The sequence below is a fragment of the Haliaeetus albicilla genome, chromosome 10 (assembly GCF_947461875.1).
Source record: "Haliaeetus albicilla chromosome 10, bHalAlb1.1, whole genome shotgun sequence".
Lineage (NCBI taxonomy): Eukaryota > Metazoa > Chordata > Aves > Accipitriformes > Accipitridae > Haliaeetus > Haliaeetus albicilla.
The window spans coordinates 29011220-29029622 of NC_091492.1; the positions used below are offsets into that span (position 1 = coordinate 29011220).

General features: G+C 51.3%; 1 protein-coding gene across 4 annotated transcripts in view; it reads right to left on the reverse strand.

Annotated features, from left to right (window-relative positions):
• SGSM1 (small G protein signaling modulator 1) overlaps positions 1-18403 on the reverse strand; it is a 45795-nt gene that overhangs the window by 14691 nt on the left and 12701 nt on the right. For 2 of the 4 annotated variants that reach the window (XM_069794548.1, XM_069794546.1), the window contains exons 3-12: positions 17278-17353; positions 8399-8561; positions 7418-7570; positions 6779-6846; positions 6108-6253; positions 5505-5636; positions 4801-4925; positions 2712-2779; positions 2100-2263; positions 1441-1570 (exon numbers count right to left, since the gene is read on the reverse strand). In XM_069794548.1, coding sequence (XP_069650649.1) covers positions 1441-1570; positions 2100-2263; positions 2712-2779; positions 4801-4925; positions 5505-5636; positions 6108-6253; positions 6779-6846; positions 7418-7570; positions 8399-8561; positions 17278-17353 — 1225 coding nt within the window. Of the gene's footprint in view, positions 1-1440; positions 1571-2099; positions 2264-2711; positions 2780-3734; positions 3798-4800; positions 4926-5504; positions 5637-6107; positions 6254-6778; positions 6847-7417; positions 7571-8398; positions 8562-17277; positions 17354-18403 lie in introns of all 4 variants that reach the window. The other 2 variants (XM_069794545.1, XM_069794547.1) reach the window with 2 other exon arrangements.

Consider the following 18403-nt stretch of genomic DNA (forward strand, 5'->3'; position numbering starts at 1 on the left):
CAGAAAGGAGCATCTCTACCTGCTGTTTTAGCCTCAATCAGATTTTTATCTGACTCACTGAATTGTGTTAGTCAGCTAAAGGCAGGAAGAACTAAGTATAATCTTAACGGATGTTATGAAGGAGTCACAGGAGATGTGATTGCCCCCTTCTAGCCTCAAGAATATAGGAACAAGTTTTGATCAACTTTCATAGCTTTTTAAAAGCACTCCATGAGTCTTCTATTACACCCTTGGGTTTCCCCCTTATCATAGAATCATACAATGGTGTGGGTTGGAAGGGGCCTTAGAGGTCATCTAGTTCCAACCCCCCTGTCATGGGCAGGGACACCTTCCACTAGACCAGGTTGCTCAAAGCCCCATCCAACCTGGCCTTGAACACTGCCAGGGATGGGGCATCCGCATCCTCTCTGGGCAACCTGTTCCAGTGCCTCACCACCCTCACAGTAAGGAATTTTTTCCTAATATCTTATCTAAATCTACCCTCTTTCAGTTTAAAACCATTACCCTTGTCCTATCACTACATGCCCTTGTAAAAAGTCCCTCTCTGGCTTTCCTGTAGGCTCCCTTTAAGTACTGGAAGGCTGCTCTAAGGTCTGCCGGGAGCCTTCTCTTCTCCAGGCTGAACAACCCCAACTCTCTCAGTCTGCCTTCACGGGAGAGGTGCTCCAGCCCTCTGATCATCTTCGTGGCCCTCCCCTGGACCTGCTCGAGCAGGCCCATGTCTTTCTTATGTTGGGGGCCCCAGAGCCAAACACAGTACTCCAGGTCATCTACAATGTTCCCAGATGTCAAAAAAATTGTTCTTAGTATCCCACAGAAGAGTGAGGACAAACATACAGTGACTTCAGCCAAGCACATTGTTCAGAGCATTCACAACCAGGCATTAAGAGAGATTTCTGGTTTGGTGAAACCATCAGCATCCTCTCCTTTGCCCTGTGAGCTAGGGAGCGAAGACACATGGGTCAAGCCTGGCCGTACACAGAGAGGGGTGCAGTAACCTCTTCTTTGTGCTGCAGAAGCAATGCTGAAGGAACATAGCTGGGTTTAATGCAGCACTTGCCGAGTTGGCCTGGTGACAGCAAGAGAAGAATCAGTCCTGGAGGCTTGTGATGGTGAGAAGTGACCCCTAAGGAATGCGACCAAAGTGAACCTTACTACTGAAATTATGCACAAGAATTTTTTTTCCAACCATTAAGGCAGTCGTGGCCTGTTGTGCAGCTGCAGAAATGAAGGACTCAGTAGCTAGTGAAAGGTTAAACAAAACAAAAAACCCCAACCCACACATGACATTGAATAAAAGGCAGTACTGTTACAAGCAAAGCCCATTTCTCTGGAACCATTTCCTGGTGCGAATTGCCATGTCCCTGTCAAGGCTACATCCCTGGCTGCTCATACACCCCATGATAACCCACCTGAAACACTCTCTGCCAACGCACTCACCAAATTCAGATTGCGTTCCTGGGTAGATTATTCTGAAAACGTAATCTGTGGCTTCATCATCTTCCTTGTCGGATGCAGACTCGGAGGAGCCCTGGGGACTTCGCTTCCTCAGCTTGGGAAACACCTTCCCCTAGGTGAACAAAACCTGCTCTTCACAAGCCACCCCACGCCTGACCATGCAGGCCAGCGTGGTCGCTGCCTCGCTTGCCAAACTCCTGCCTAACAAGAACAGGCGCTTCCTCAGCCCAGATGACGTTTGCACATTCCCTGTGCTGGAGCAGCCGTTGGATTAAGCTTTCAATTACGTGGTGAATATATAACCCTGTTTGTGCACAGGGTATGTATAACCCACGCAGCACAGCCAGGTCCGTGAGAACCAAACCTGCCTCATGGCCAGCACTCCCATACCACCTCCCTCCTGATTTGCCTAGAAGGGTCTGTTTAGCTGGTCAAGGCCACAAGCTAAACCAAGCTGCCATGTTTCAAGCCCATCTTGGTTCTTAGTTTAGGGAGGAGGATTGTTTAAAATGCAGCAGCCACTAACGTCAGGCAGAAGAGTCCTCCCCATTGGCTCTGCTCTGAAATACTCCACAAGGGAACACCTGCAAGAACCCGCAGTGCTGTGGGCTCAGGAACAAGCCCAATTTTGGGGTGCTTACCTTTCCCCGCTGAGACCAGAGGGGTGGATCCAGCTGCCCATGGGGCAGGAGGCCATTCTCCAGGCAGGACAGGAACTGGAGTAAGTGCCCTCCTCTGGGGAACCGCAGCGGGGGTCTCTGAATCCCATCCTGGCTCACCAAGACAACAGTTCCACCACTGTCTACTATTAGCAATAGTGACAACAGAGAGAAGACACAGACATGAACATGGGAAACGTTACCAGTCAAAAATGCAGAGGGCAGGAAAGAAAACTCAGGGAATTGTCTTTCTGGTATAGAAAAAAAAAAAAAAAAAAAGACTTTTTCCCTTGTTTGGGTTCTTCTCTAAGTCCATTACAAGTCTGGGGCTCTGGAGAAGGCTTGCCTGGGAGATCACACCCTTGAAAACCACAGAGCATTGCTCTGCAGGGAGCAATCCCCAGCCAAGCACTACAGCCAGGAGCTGGCTTAAAGGTTTTTCTACAAGGACTTACATAGTAGTGACCACCCAGAGCTCTGGACATCTGCCCTGGAGCTGAATCAGAACATCCCTATAAGGGCACTCCCCAAAGATGTAATGAAGCAAATGTCAGGGTGATAACACCCTCCAGCAGCCCCCCACTCTGGCCTTACCTTGCTGGTGACAGTGCAAATAGACGATCTCCTCCAGGCGAATAGTCATGGCATAGTCCCAGTACACACTGGAACAGAGAAAGAGAGGAAGTCATGAGCTTCAGGGATGCAAAAGGCTCTGTTTCTATTCACATCAGCTCCAGATCCTGCCTCCAGCTATCCTGGCACCAGGGGAAGCTACAGAAAGGATGAGGTCCCAGCAGCAGTGCAACTGCCATGAAGCCAGCCTAAGCAAGTGACAACATCCCTCCAGAACCAGTAACTGTCCCAGCCACTACAGCTCAATCAGGGCAAGTCCAGTCCCACCTGCCCCGGGCTGTTTCTCTGTCTTCACATTGTTCCCAGATACGGACAATGTGCCCGTGGATCCTGGCAATTGCCAGGGACGTGGAGCCCTGCAGAGCTGAGCACTCACCTCTGGGCACCACGGAAAGGACTCCCTGCCCTGCTGCAGTGCTAGGAGAACACCATGAACCTGGTAGGAGCAGCCCCGGAGCCCCAAGGGAACGCACAGTGCAGTCCAAGCCTGGGCTGCTGCTCTGCTGAGCTCCTGTCCCCAAGGGAGGGGGAAATAAACCCTCGTAACTTGTGGGTTTTTCAAAGCTGAAAATAGATTTAGTCTCAGTTGCTTCTGTTTGAGAACTGTGCTCCTTTAGCAACGGCACCTCAAGGTGACTGAGCAAATCCAGAAAATGCTGGAGAGCTTCTGGTCACCAGGCAGGGCAGAAGGCCAGACAGATGCCAGGAGGAAGTCAGGGAAGGGGGTGTCTCCAGGAGACATGTTGTCTCACTCAGGGTTTCCTTTCTGTGGAGAGCATTAGCAAAAGCACTGCTCTCTGAGGTTGTCAGCATTTAATAACATCCTACTTCTTTTCAACAAAGCAAATTTCCAGATTTTGAGCAGCATTATCTGCCACTTCACAAAAACAGCACTTAAAATAAAGGCCTGATAAAATGGCTCATGAAGACAGTTAAGGACGGGAAGGGGCGCATGAGAGTCATTCCTTGAAGATTCATACTTACTTTGCCATCTGACTCCTCTCTTCCTTGGTCACATCTTGACACTGGAAAGTTTTAGAGCTTAGGCTGATGCCCAAGTCAAGAACTCGGAAAAGTAGTGTAGAGATGAAAATAGCATTTTAGGGGGAGGGTACCAGGCATAATGGAATGGCCCAAGGGCCAAGAAGAAAGGAGATGAAAAGAACACAGATAAACAAACCCCAAAAAACTACAACTGCAAATAAACAAAACTGAGAACAAGTTTTGCTGAAGAAGATCTTTACCCTAGGTCAAAGAATCAGTGTCCTAAACACTCCAGCTTTCCTGAAGCGTTAGCTGGTGGAAAGGGATTTTGTTTGCTTTGTTTAATTTCTCAGGCAAATTGGGACCTGGCATGATTCTGTAGTTTGTTAAAAGGATTGCAGCTATCAAGAGAAATGCCAGTAGTCCATCAGGCAATCCCAGGCAAAAGGGCATGGCAATACACCTTGTCAAGCAAACTAAGCAGACTTCAGGCCGCCTGGAGGAACAAGCTCCAGGGACTCTGTTAAATCCAAGGGACTTTGAATACCTGCACGCAGGGTCAGCTGCAGACTGCACCAAAACAGCACTACAAAATGGCACACACTCTGTTACCCAGGTATGATTATCTGGGAACTGCTCATGTTCCCCCTCTCTGCCAATACTCTTCCCGTGTTTATGAGCTTCTCAGTTCCCCAGATTAAAATAATCACAATAAACCTGAAAGCACTGTGTAGGGTATAGAGAGGGCATTCTCCTGAGAAAATCCCTGAGGGCAATAAATGAAACCACTTTGCATCTTTCAGAACAAGCACCCCCCAGTTCCTTTGCTGAACACTTCCCAGCAGAGATGGGCAATAGCACAGCATCTCACACTATCTCCTGCAGCCCACCTCTCCCACCACCTCAGGCCTCCTTTCCCAACCCTTCCCCTGTTACTGACTCCAGGATGATTGTTTTTGCTCTGCAGTCACTCACTGATGGCCTTGGACACCAGATCCAAACTCTGGACCAGGGGAACATTTGCCTCCCCTCTGCCCCATGCTAGGGCACACTCAGAGCCAGTCACCTCCTCTCGTAGTCCAGATCGCCCACAGAGCCGTTCATCAGCTGGTTGGGAGTCCACTTCAGTGCCATGATGTCAGCAGTCTGGTGAAGGGACAGATATCCCGGGATCGCCTCCATGTCATCTCGCTTGAGAAGAGAAACAGAGAGAGAGAGAGAGAGACAGGGAGATGGTGAGAGCAGGCTGGAAGACACCAGAAGCATGAAGCACCACCTCAGGCTACCCGAGGCTGAGCCATGCCCTGGAGCACAATCCCGGACCGTAACACAGCCCTGCCTGCTGCCCCTGAGCCCATCCACTCAACAACGGTGAGAAACCCACAGTAGCCCTGCAAAACCTCCCAGCAGAGACAACAGGACAGCTCACCAGCTTGGAGAAGGGCCGAGAGCAGCTGCCCAGCTGAGGCAAACTTAACAGCTCCACCTAAGCAGTTTGCACTTCATTTATTTGACTACAGTAAGCAGGAAGGGACAGAAGGAGGCGTTTTGTGGCCTCTGGTCAAGAGAGGGCAGGGAGACGAGCCTGTTTCTACTCAGGCAGAAGCAGAGCTCTTCCATTCCACTGGGAGGATCCATACCACCAGTCACTGCCTTGCCAGATTAAAAATGAGCCTGTGCTTTTCTCCATCAAAGAGCAACCTGGGACAGAATTACCCAGCAGGGAGCAGAGCTGCCTTTTAAAGCCCAGATGCCCCAGCAGGTACTTACTGGCTGCACCAGGACATTGTTCTTGCCATAGAGGAGCGTGGCTCGGGAATTCTGGTGCAGCGACTCCACATAGTCCCTGGCAGACAGCGATGGCCGGTCATCCATACTGCCACTCGAATGCCTTTTCTGAATCTGGAAGAGATCCACCTACAAACGTGAGGTGAGCACAGATGCCTCTTGCTTTCAAAAAGCTTCTCTTGAAAGCTCATTCCCTCCTCACTTATACACTTAGAAGAAAGTCACTACTAGAAATCTTTCCCCCTGTGCTCTCTAAGAGGATTCCTGGCTCTGGCCAAGCTCGATTCTGTACTTAGAGAAGTCCCAGGAGTGTGCTTTGTTTGCAATAAACAGGGCAGACTTCAGCTGCCTTTGCTTTTCGTTCACACATAAAGTTCTCAAAAGGCAGAGACCCCACGACGCAGTGCTGCATTGGTCCAGCAGCCTCCCCAGTCCTTGTTCCCAGCATTTCTGGCTTGAAGACTTCAAGTAACTGCACTTTTCAAGCAGATGGAGCCTCAAGCCCTGGTGAGCGCTGCCTGTGCACCCCAGGAGGAGCACTGTGAGGGGCTGTCACACTCCCAGCCTGGTCGTCCCCCTACTCACGCAGAGTGCCGGGCGCTTGGTGGGCGAGTCCTGGCGACAGTGCGAGCTGTGGATCCGGTGCCTCTGAACCAGCTCGTCAGCTGAGGGGTCTGTCCAGAAGTGGTCAGCAGTCTTCATCTTTGTGTACTCTAGTGCACAGGGCCCCACTGCGCAGAGAAGAAAATCGTAAACACAAGGAAGTCATCGGAGTTGTTCCAATGACTGTGGTCACCTCTCAGATCCCCAGAGCCCAGCACCTCAGAGCAGGGGTGGTAGGACAGCAGGCAGCAAGCACCAGGCTCACCACATATTGCTGCATTGTGTAACAGCAGCAAATAATTCAGAGGGGTCAGCTGGCCCTGGCAGTGAGCAATAACACACTGCCTGCCTGGTCACGTCCATACCAAGCCCTGCGTTGCAGCACTGCACTGCTTCCCAGATCCTGGCTTCAGCCCTGGTTTATGCCCACCAGCATTATTGAAGCCTGTGCAAGGCAAGGAAACCCTCAAGCTCAGCCTTGCAACTGTCCACCTGTATGCACTGCTCAGCAGCCACAGGGCTACCTGTCCAGGGTTATTAAGTTTTCTGAAGTTCTTACTAGGAAACAACTGCACTTCACATCCCTGATCACAGAACTGGGAACACAGGTTTGGAAAGCAAGCTGTCAAAGTAGGGTAAGAGGAAAGTGTTACCCAATAAGGATGCAAGAATTGGCCCATCCACGGGATCCATCAGGAGAGCTTCTTTCTCATAGTACTTACTAGAAAAAAATTAAAGAAAGCAGAATGCTGTAGCATTTCAACCCCTTGGGACTACAAAATGATAGAGACAGTAGTTTAAATCACTGTAATGCCCTTCTCCTTCTCTATCGCTCCTTGATGGTGAAAGGGCAAGAAGCCCTTAACAGGCTGTTTCTGCTAGTCGTGAAATTCCTGGGGAATTGATGCCCTCCTGCAGCACATTGCAAGCATCACCATCTCCTAACAAAGCATCCCCAGGACAGTAGATGACACCTGACCAGGACAGGACACCTCAGCATACAGTTTCCAGAAGTCAAGGGCAAGGACAATGCAGTCCCTGACAACCCAGCCGTCAGCAGAGCAAGTGTGGCCTGTCTTTATTTTAGGGAGTGTATGGTGGCCACCAGCAGCAGGGAATCAGTCAGAGTCCCTGTGATAGGCACAGAGTGACATAGCTGGCCTGTCCCATGCAGGGACTTCTCTGGCCCACTTGGACACAGCTCAGCTAGGAACACCTCCAGCACCATCGAAAGGGGCAGATGCTGGCAGTGAGTTGGGACAGGCAAATGGTTGGCCTGTGCCAGCACTCACCTGCTGTTTTCTACCAAGTAATGCACGATTTTATCCAAGACCTTTTCAAAGAGGGCTGTGCGGATCCAGAGGTGCTTGATGGCTTGAGGAGACAGGTTGGGCAGCTTCGGCATCTTACGCACATTCTCCGGGATGCCCTGGACTTGATTTCGTCTTTAGAGGTACAAGGCAAAAGACAACAACATCACTGGCTCAGCACTGAGCACTGCAGGAGCCTAGGGCACTCATGGCACCTTGTGGGGCCATGAGGCCAGGGTTTCAGTGGTGCTGACTGGTGGCTGGGGAATGCCCAGGGAACCGCATGGGGACAGGGCTCTGGAGACTGCTGCCTTCATGTGTTCCACCCCCTACTCCAGAAGACACACGTTTACATTTGAAAAATGAATTCACTAAATCAGTTTCCCACTGTAAAGGCACCCTAAAACAAGCCTCTGCCTCAGCAGTCCTCCAACCCACACACCTTTTCCACTGGTGCCTGAGGACAGCAGTTCACAAGCAAAGCAGCTTATCTTAGGACAACATAAAGATTCCTGCCCCCAGGTAGCTGCTCCATCCATCTCCCTGGTTCCTGTCCAAGGATGAGTAAGCCACTCTCAAACGGGAGTTGAATTAATGCAGGTTCAAGCCCTGCACATTGAGGCAGACCAAGTTTGGTTCCAGTTGGCTTAGTGCACTGGCCCATAAACTGTGACAGTTCAGGAGCAAACATGCTTAGCTGTCCCTGAAGCATGAGACAAGGGGCAGAGGAAGTAAGAACTTGTCCATCCTAGCTTAAACCACAATTGCGACTCACAGTCTCCTAGAATAGCAACCAGTTCAGTCAAGATATCAAAAGCCCAGGACAGGACTCTGCTCCACTGAAAAAGCAATTCCTTCTGTAGAGGCTCAAGTTGGGCATTGCGATCCACAGCCATACCCAAACTACAGACCCACACCAAAACATGAGTGACCTGTGGGATAATAGCAATGCTGGTGCCTTACGCATTCTCAATGAGCTGCTCCAGGTCTTGCACTTTCTTGCAAAGCTCCTCTGCCAGAGGAAAGCTCTTTCCCACCTTCATAAACAGAGCTGCTATCTTGTTGCTGCGCAGGAATCCTGCTGCCCTCCGCTTCAAGCCGTACAACACACAGGCTTCCACAGCAGCTGCAACAAAGCAAAGCTGTTACTGAAGCAGCAGGCGAACTCAGAGCTCACATCACAACAGACGGTCTTCTGCTGCATCCATGACCTGACTCCACATCAGAAATGCTTCCCAAGAGGAAACCAGCACCATGGTCTACTTCTGCCTAGGCAGAGATTAGGGAACAGAGATGTCTTTTGACCCAAAGCAGCAGACAGTGGTACGGCTTTTCTGACTGCAGAGTCATCATTTCTGCTGACTATATAGAGGTACAATATTAGTTTTGCAAAACAGAAGAAAAATTGAGGCTGGTGAAGTCTATTAGAAGTTCGGCTAGCCTGAACAAAACGACTAGCTTGATGGAAGTAAACATGAACTGTGGGTGTGCCAAGATGTAAGAACTTCAAAGGAAAGTTAACCTGAGCCTGCTAAAGTAGATCCAGGGTCTCCCTGAAATCACCTGAGCGGGACCGGTCAGGGAGACTAACTTGTCTTGGACTGACTTATCTGACCAACCGACAGCCTAAAGAGACCTTACTAGACTGGTGATAAAATGGGAATGTGCAGCTTTTGGACCACAGAGATGGTACCTCTGTGCCACCAACAGTGAGCAGTCTGCGCTGATGTGCCAAGCTAGCAGCCTGGATTAGGATTTATCAGGGCGCTTTGCTCATTCATAAAAACAGAGCGGGAGAAAGGACTTGGACCGCTTTGCTCACAGCCCTTTGTTCTGAAAGTGCCAGGATCCAGCTCCACTACATGATACCCTGAATGCAAACAAATCGATGCTAACGCGGGGAAATCTCAGCATGCACGGAGGTTGCATCCTGCTTCTAGGTCTGTGCCAGCACGATCGCTGTTAGCAGAGCGGTGATTTTCCCAGCAGAGTAGTGACCAGCTCATGGCGTGGCAGTAATCGTATGGATCAGGAGCTGCCAACAGCCTGCTCATACAGAGTCACTCAGGTTAAGCCTGTGGGAGTAAACAGTTTATCTGTAGTTTAACAGCTTGGAGCTAAGTGTGGCTCTACACCGCACAGTGATGCATCTGGCTCTGCTCCCTTGGTTAAAGGGGCCTGAAACCATTTCAGGTGACCAGACTGTCTATGGGGCCAGCAGCCCCAGCCAAGCCTGGGACAGAGAGCAGGCTTCTGCAGTGTCATTGGGGAGGGCACTGCCAACAGCACACCAGACTTGGGATCCCTCTGCAAGCTCAGCACATGAGTCCCTCTCCTTTCTCTCCAGTGTGCTGATCAGTCCAGCCACCATCATTAACCAATGGGCTAGATGGAAGGATGGGATGTAAAACTTCTCAGACAATATATTTTAAGACAGAGAACATCCCCACCTGGCCTTCAGGAAAATGTCCTCATCAGACATGCAACAACTAACAAGCAAGCGTGCTGCATCTTCTCCAGGTAGGATAATTGCTTGGCTATGCAGATAAACAGGCTGACATTCTCCTCGCAGGTTTCTTGCAGATCATAGAGAAACCAAACAACTCCCTGAAGTTTTCCCTTCGGCCCAGTCTGAGGGATGGAACAGGAGATTTTGCCCCCTGGCCCCCTGTGCTGGGATGGTCCAAGCGAGAAGGAGAAAGCTCAGGAGTGAGAGGCAGGTACACTGAGGACTTCTAAAGCAGCAGAGGAAACGGTGCAATTTTTTCACAAAAAATCTCACTGTCCACGCAAACGTTTTCCTGAAAAACCTAAATGCAACAGAGAACCTGGGGATAAACCACAGGCAATGCCAGCAGCTCAGTCTGGCTTCGGAGACCCTCCCAGCTCGGTGGTGACTCAGCTGGCTCCTGGCAGCTGGTACTCAGCAGTTAAGTCCCCGTGCAAGGCTTCACCTAACTCCCTGCACTGGGCTCTGCCAAAAGGCAGCATCAGGCACTCGCCAAACCACAGCGAGTGCCCAGAAAGCACCAGCCGCCTGCCCTCTCCTGCCAGGCTCCCTGCCCAGGCACGCAGCAAGCGGGGAGCCAGCTCTGCTGACGATGGGAGACAGAAAGATGTGCACACGTACAGGCTCCACTGGCAATCTGTTTGCCAGAGTCCCCTGGGAGGGAGGGCTTAGGATGGATGTCTAGTGTCAAACACAGACTTATTAAACAGGCTGATCAAAGCACTGGAAAATTACACGGACTCACAGTTCTCCAGGCTATTGATCTGGGTCTGACAACAAGCTTTCTGGCACACTGGCACCCCTCCTTCCCCAGGAACCCGATGCTGCAGAGCCAGCCATGCTGAGCCTTCCCTGCAGCGGCCCAGCAGATGCTGATTCGCCTCTCGCTTGGAAAGGCATTTTTTTCCTACAGCTGAACAACTCTATGGAGACATTTTAAAAGATATTTCGTGCAGACCCATCAACATCAGCTCCCAGGGCTGAGAGAGACTCTCATTAGCTCTGCCCTTCTTAGTGCTATGCCCAAATTCACCATCAAGCAGGCAGGGCGGGTGTGCAGCATCTGAGGTGCTGCAAGACACGTCCTGTGCTAACGGCAGAAAAGCAACACATTTGGGCCAGCCGAGTCCTGCTCACCCAATACCAGCCATTCAGAGCCACTGGATGGATACCTAGTTTTTAAACAAAGCCGTACACAAACCCTCCTGAAGCCCAGAAATGCTGCAAATAGCATGGCCCATGCACGATGGGTCTTCCTACCTGTCCCAGAGGATTACTTGCAGCTGCAAAGTAAGACCAGACTGCTTCATGGCTTTGGGACCAAATGCAAGAAGACCCACCCCTCCCTCACACACTCAACTCATCCCACCCAACATCCCTTCATTCATTTGTTCTGTGCTCCAAGGCTGAAATACAAGTGACAGACACAAACAACCCTACCTGCCTGAGACTGCATCCAGTCATGCCCATTTTAGAGTGTCCAGCCATGGAGCAGGCATATCCCAAAAGCTCAGGCAGATCTCCGCTGCTAACCTCCCACAGTGGAGTCAACCCCAGTCAAGTGAGGCCAGGAGCTAGCTGGAGTGGAATTGCAAGCAGAAAAGCCACAGCTTTGTTTTGGGAATGCAAGGTTATGCCAACATACAGCTGAACAAGAAATCACAGCAGCACCTTCAAAACCTGGGGACAAGTATTCCCTCTCCACGGAGACTGAAGCGAGGGCGAGATCTCTGTGGGACCACACTGCCCATGCCAGCACTCTACCGATGGAGCTGGACTTCAGCCCCAGTGTCTGCTGCCAGCACTAGGCAGGGCACCATCACCCTCTCCTCTAAATTGTGTTTTTGGGGATTTCACTGTTCTCAAGCAGCCATCTCCAGCTCTTTGCAGCAAGAGCTAGCCTGGCTGGGCTCCAACGCTCAGCTGGTATAGCTGGGCACCGGAGCTGCTGGACATGGTGCAAGAGCAGCGCTGGATTTGTGGCACTCCCAGCTCTGCCAGGCCATCAGCTGTCAAATCAATGTACGCTGCCCAACAGCAACTTATCAGGGCCCAGTTTTCTGCCAGCTGCACATGGTAGCAGGAGGCCAGCAAGACAATGAGCCCAAAAAGCCCCTCTGTGACTCACACCCACCCTCGTACGCCAGAGAGACAAGTCTCGCAAGCAAGCCTGGGGCAGGCAGATGAGGTCTGCCTCTGCTGCCCACCAACATACCTTAGCAAACAAGGCACCCTCTTCCTCTGCTGGGCCCTGGACTGCCAGACGGTACTGAGCCAGGAGATGACACCCCACCCGGGCAAGCACAGGGCTGTGCAAAGCAGCCCAGCCGAGGGGCCACCGCGGCTCACAGCACCCCGACAGACAACTTCTGTTGGACACCAGATGCTCGATGTGCCATCAGTTCCACTCTGAATTTCCAGCAGGTGAGTGAGAGCACTCATGCTCGCGCAGAAGAGCAGCAGATCGCTTTGCTCATGTCACGGCCAGTGCATCACACCTCCCTGCCAGCTAGGGAGCAGCACACGGGAGAAAACCCAGACTGCTGAAAAGCCTCCCAGCACACTCCAGGAAGATGGAGCAGTCATCAGCATCTGTCCTCAAAACTGTAGCTTGAACCTCTCCAAAACACTACTCCTGCTGGCAAAACCACACCCAAATGTGCAGTCTCCATAGGAAAAACTCTCCCTGTGCTCTCCCAAGGGCTCAAAGGCTTGAGCACACAAACTAAGAGCACCTTGTCTACACTAAATGCAGGGGTAATGGTAGTTTCTTTTTTAACCTTATGATTTTTTAAGCCCAGATCATAACTTGCCTACTGTCACCACTGCAAACAGATGCTGCAAAGAGACTCTCCCCATCCCTAAGGATGTAATCTATAGCAGAGACACACAGTGCAGGGTCTCCGTGCAGCTACATCCAGGTGAGGTGGGAGTTTTGATTCCTGGCAAAAGACTAAAGATATTTCTGAGATCCTGAGAGTGCTCTGGCCTGGCACGATTCAAACCACTCAGGGGTTGAGAACGAAGGCAGTCTCGGCACTGAAGTGGACAACAAGCCTCTTGGCTCATGCAGGCCCCCAGCCCTGCCGCCAGCTCTCCATCAGCCTCCCAGGGCAGCATGAACGTGACAGATGCCAACTCGCGTTTGTCTGCTTCATACCTTTCCCTTGCAGGCAAAACAGGGCAGCTGGGAGCAGCTGCCCTTTCCTGCCAGACCACTGGTTTCATCAGAAGGGGTTTGCGGTACGCTGGCTACGCAGAGGATGAGGAGGGCTCAATGAGGAAGGCTCTGCGAGGAAGGCAGCTCTCCCCAGAGAAAAGGGCAGCTCTGCCTAGCCAGAGCCAGGCTTGCAGCAGCATGCTCTGCTTGTCAGGAAAAGAGGTTATTTATGAGCTCACCTGGCTCATGGATAGTCACAACACTGAGCAAGGTGCGCATATCATTCAAATGAGAGCGCAACAGCAGACAGACCAGAAGGTGTAGACACCAGAAGCCAGTGAAAGTGCAGCAGCATCATTAAGAAGACAGAAGGAACCAACAAGCCCTTCGTGCCTGGATGCCTCAGCTCTGTGTCGCAGGAGGCTATAAATAATTCCAGGCTGCGAAGCCTTGTGCTGCACAGAAAAGCAGAGAATGAGTCACACCTTGAAGTCTGTTCTGCTCTTTCGATGCCATTCGGTCGACAGCGTATAAAGGCACACAGGCCTGAAACAAGCATCTGCATGTCTTTTATACGAGGGCCCAGGAGAAAAGGAAGAAGGCAGCCTCTTTGCTCTCCAAAGCAGAAAAGGAGACCTCCTCACAGCTCCCTTCTCTTTCTTTTTTGTGCCTGTATCTGTGGATGCTACGGCCTTATTCAGTGGCGACAGCACTGCACGAGCCTTCTTGGAGCAACTTCTTCAAAAGCTAGTTTTTACCTACTTCTGTCATTTTCTTCCCAGCCTCCAAATTAGCAAGTTGCCCTTCAGCTATCTGTAAATTGAGGAATGCCGCTCCCCCTCCACACGCTGTCTGCTGCATTTGCTCAGCAGCAGCCACATGGCCCCAGCCTGGGCGTGCTGGAAGCACAGCTGACTGTAACTCAGCAAACATCTCTGCTGAGAGCGACAGGCACAGCAAGCAGATCAGGCTGCAAACGGGAACAGGCTGCCACCCCCCTTACCTGGAAGCCAGGGCTCGTGGTGTCAGAGCAGAGCAGCAGAGAGGTTCCCTGGCACCTTCAGTCCCACGGCTGAGCCACAGGATGACAGGGAAGTTTCTCGGTTTGCCCTTTAAAGAAACTGCTTGCAGGGGACAGCCAGCCTCCTTCCCTTAACACAGCTTCTCTGCAGAAAGCAGGGAAGGTTTGTCAGCAGCTCTGTGCCCTGCAGAAAGGAGTACAGGTTGCTTCTGCCATCTAAGTGCTCTGCAGAGGCAACTGCTGGCCTGGGAAGGCCCCTGGTCTCAGGGGTTCACCACTGCATGGCAGCAAGGGACAAAGAGGTGCCCGAGACCTGCTCCAGGACCAGCCTGGCATGTTGCAGAGGCCAAGCTCTGCACAGCGGTGTCCCCAGGGATTCCACACAGACCTCCAAGGACCACGACGAGCAGGAAGGCCGTGACTATTAGGAAGGCTCAGGCCAAGGGAGCCCACAACACCACCTCCACAACATGGCATCGCTGGGCCCAGTCTCCAGCTCTGCAGCCACCAGCGCTGTAGCCTGCCTGCTCAGCCATTGCTCTGCATGTTAGCATAGACGCTACCACGGCAGCCAGGAGCAGGGAGAGCCGGCAAGTGGGGGATAGCACAGGCGCCAGGGCTGCAAAATTGGTGAGTGGGCAGAGAGGGAGCACAGCTTCTTCCAGCAGAGCTACGATGATGCCTCCTGTCTGTCTTCTCAGTAGAAATGTGTGAAACGGAGAGGGCAGCGGGCAAGCACCGCAGCCTGCTAAACCACAGGGGAGGCACAGCTTCCTCCGCAGTGGTACATGGCCAGTGAGTGTGTGAGATCAGACTGAGCCAGGAGAAAGGGCAGCACCCACCTTGCAGATGGAACCTCTACCCATGCCAGGGGCACAGGCACGCATGCCACACTCCCCAAAAGCCCCTTCCAAGCAGGGACAGATGCTGTGCTGTAGGACAAGACATCCTGCCCTGGGTGTCAGCGGGCAGAGGGAACTCCAACCACTTCCATCAGGAGTCCAGTGTAGGAAGCTTTTCTTGCAAAATTCAAGGAGCATCCCAAGGAGGGAAATTCCACTGATTTTGGTGGATGGAGCTTCATCTCACATGTGCAAGAGGAGAGGCACAACAGGGTAAGACACGGCAGAATCACTAGCCCGCAGCAAGCCACCTTCAGCAAACTACCTCCATCATTTGCCCAGTGCTGTCAGTGACCAGCAGCAACAGCTTTTACATCCACATCCCCCTGAGAGCAGTACCTGGCAGGAGAATCACTGCGTCTGGCAGGAGCCTGGCAGAACGGTCCATTGCAAAGCTGACTGCTGCTCTATATAACACTGCCAAGGGAAGGAGCTATAAACAGGTTCAAAAACTAAGGCACCTGGGAAAACCACCATTGGGCAAGCCTACTACCAAGCTGCAGGACAGCAAGGGACTTGCTCTTCTTCCGTAGCGGTCACTGGTGTCTCCCCAAACCAGTATCCTACTCTCAGACAGCTGCTAGTGAGGAGATAGAGGCAGATGGAGGGCACCAGGCGCCTTGCCAAAGCATGCTCTCGAGCTCTGGGTGAGTGGGTAAACACTTGAGACTGACAGGACTGCCAGGGCACAGAAATCACAGCTCACATCTCTGATTAATGCTGTCCCTTTGTTTCCTTGAAGTCCCCATCTGGCTCCAGCTCCATCCCACCTGCACCCCCAAGGGGCCAAGGAATTTTCTTATCCATGCAGCACCTAGCACAAAGGGCCTGTTCCACAGCCAGGGCTACAACCACCTCACTGATCCAACAGCCTGAAGTGCTTGCCCTGTTATCAACAGAGTAAGACTAATTGGTTTCTGCCTAGGTTTGAAATTCACCAAACACCCCCCAGTCCACCAGCCAGGTCTCCATACTTTTGCAAACACTGACCCTGGTAGCACTTGGCGGACTGGACAGCTGAAACTGCTGAAAAAGCTGTTTTACCTGGGCATTGTCCAGGCAGACACTTATTCTCCAGCTTGAACAGGTGACCAAAGCTGCACAGAAGGGCCAAAAGAATAGAAATAATCTCATTTTACCACCTTGATTGCAAAGTCTCCCCTCATGATCAGCAGTGATCCTATTAAAGGGCAAAATTCTGTTTTCATCTGTCAGAGAAGAGGTGGCGAGCCAACATGTTGGGCCGTTAGCACCGCTCCATGGGCTGGTCCAGCCCCCAGAAACCTTCTCTCGTGCAGTGCAGCTTCTGAGAGGAGCCTGGGCACTGCTGCCAAACAAGCTTGCCAGCCACACCGCACGTTACTGCATCACAGTCGCAGTTTGGGCTGCCACAAACCGTGCTGCTCCACGGGAGCTGGCGGGCTGCCCTGAATGCTCCTCCCAGGATGCGCTGGCCTGCCGAGCTCTGCACCAGGCAGGGTGCTGAGACCTGACCTCAAACTCGTTCCTGGTGGCACGTGTCACAAGGCTGCTCTCTCCTGCTCCACACTACCTCTGAGATACAAACACTCATCCTTTCCTGCTCCACAGTTCTCGCCCAGAGTCGCCCCAGCATGTATGGCACACACAGTCCAACAGCTCTTCAGGGAGGTTTTTAAAAAAAGCTTTGCCGTGATTTTGATGGATCCATCCTGAAACACTTCCACATTTACAAAATTGTCACACCAGTAGAAAAAAAAATAGGTGAAAAAAAGCAGGTTAAGTGAAAAGCACAGCTGCCAGAAAACAAGCCGGAAACCAGCACAATATCACAGCAAATCTTCCACAAGCTCCATTTAAAATTCTTTAGCAGCCTTCAGCCTCTCTGCTCCTGCACTCAGGCAGACTGAAGACTCCCTTCCATAAATTCCTATTCCATAATAGCAAAGAAATATTTGGACTTGACAGACTTTCTGTTGCATCAATTCTCAAGGGAATTAAGAGATTATTTCTAGTATTTCTTAAGTGACTGTATACACTGCCAACATCCCTCCCTCTTTTGACACACCTCAATATATTTCAAGCCCAGAGCAAAGGCCTCAGGGACTCAGACCGCTGCCAGAACAACTCATCCTCAGGCACTAACCACCTCCCCAGCCCCAGAGCTGGAGCGTGCCTACCACAGTCCCTGCACCAGGCAGGGAAGGGTGAACATGAAGAGGGTGCTCCAGCCCCCCAATTCATGTCAACATGTTGCCACCAGAGACTCACCACAGAAGGAGATGATGTGGCTGCTGTCCTCATGCACAAACTTCCTCGTCACCGCCTCCTCCATGATCTGCTTCACCTGTTGAACAGAGGTCTAGTTAGAGAAAATGTTGAATTTCAACCATAGACCAGAGTGAGAAGACCCGCGGTGGAGTCGGCATGAGGTGCTCTGCTTGCTTCGTGTCTATAAGGAAACCTCTTCTGCTCTCCGAGTTCTCTAACTGCCTCAAACAGCTCAACAGGTCTCACAGAGTATCACTGCATCTTTGCTTGTTGAGCATCACCAGCTATTTCAAAAAGTCAGATATAAAAAAAAAAAAAAAGGGTTGTTCTGTTTTTGAGAAACTTCAAAGAAAAACTATGAGCAGAGAATTAACTGCAGGAATCAAGCATCATTTAGATAAAAGACATCTTAATAAAGGTAACCAAATCTCATATTCAGTGCTTTTACAGTATTGTTATGTTCTTTCATTTTCTGGGGATTTGACAAATTTCATGTGACATAGCTGTCCCAAATGACTGTAGCTATCTGTCGATGCCAAAGTCAATGAACACCTGGCACCAAATGTGCCCAGGAATGCTATTTGCATAGCAATGCAATCAGTCCTGCCCTCCAAGTGACTGAGTCTGTACTGCTCATGACACATTTCTGGCACTCATTTCAGTGCAATTAATCAAAAGGAAGCTGTCGTATAGGTTGCGCATCAGGGGCACGATTAGGGGGAGAAAATAAACAGGAACCCACATAAATTAGGAGCGTAATTTTTGCATACACAAGATGGGAGGTCAGACCTGCCAGGTAAGCAGGCTGCAGAGAACAGATTCCAGCTTTGGAGAAGCTCCCAGGACTGCCTAGCTACTCCACAGCAGTAGCTCAGAGGAGCCTGAGGAGTCAACGACTACCAGAGCAAGAAATCCAAGTACCCCAAGCACTGCTGCTCTTCCACTAGTACCTGTCGCTGCCAGCACTGACACGGCCCAGCTTTCCCTCTCCCACTGAGAGCATCCCTTTTGTAGCATACAGACCCCTCAGACCTGTTTCGGAGATATGGCAGGGTCACCCTGTAAAGAAGTGCTAATGAACTCATTGTGCATTAAAGCTGTCTGTTACACATGCCCTCAGAGCCAG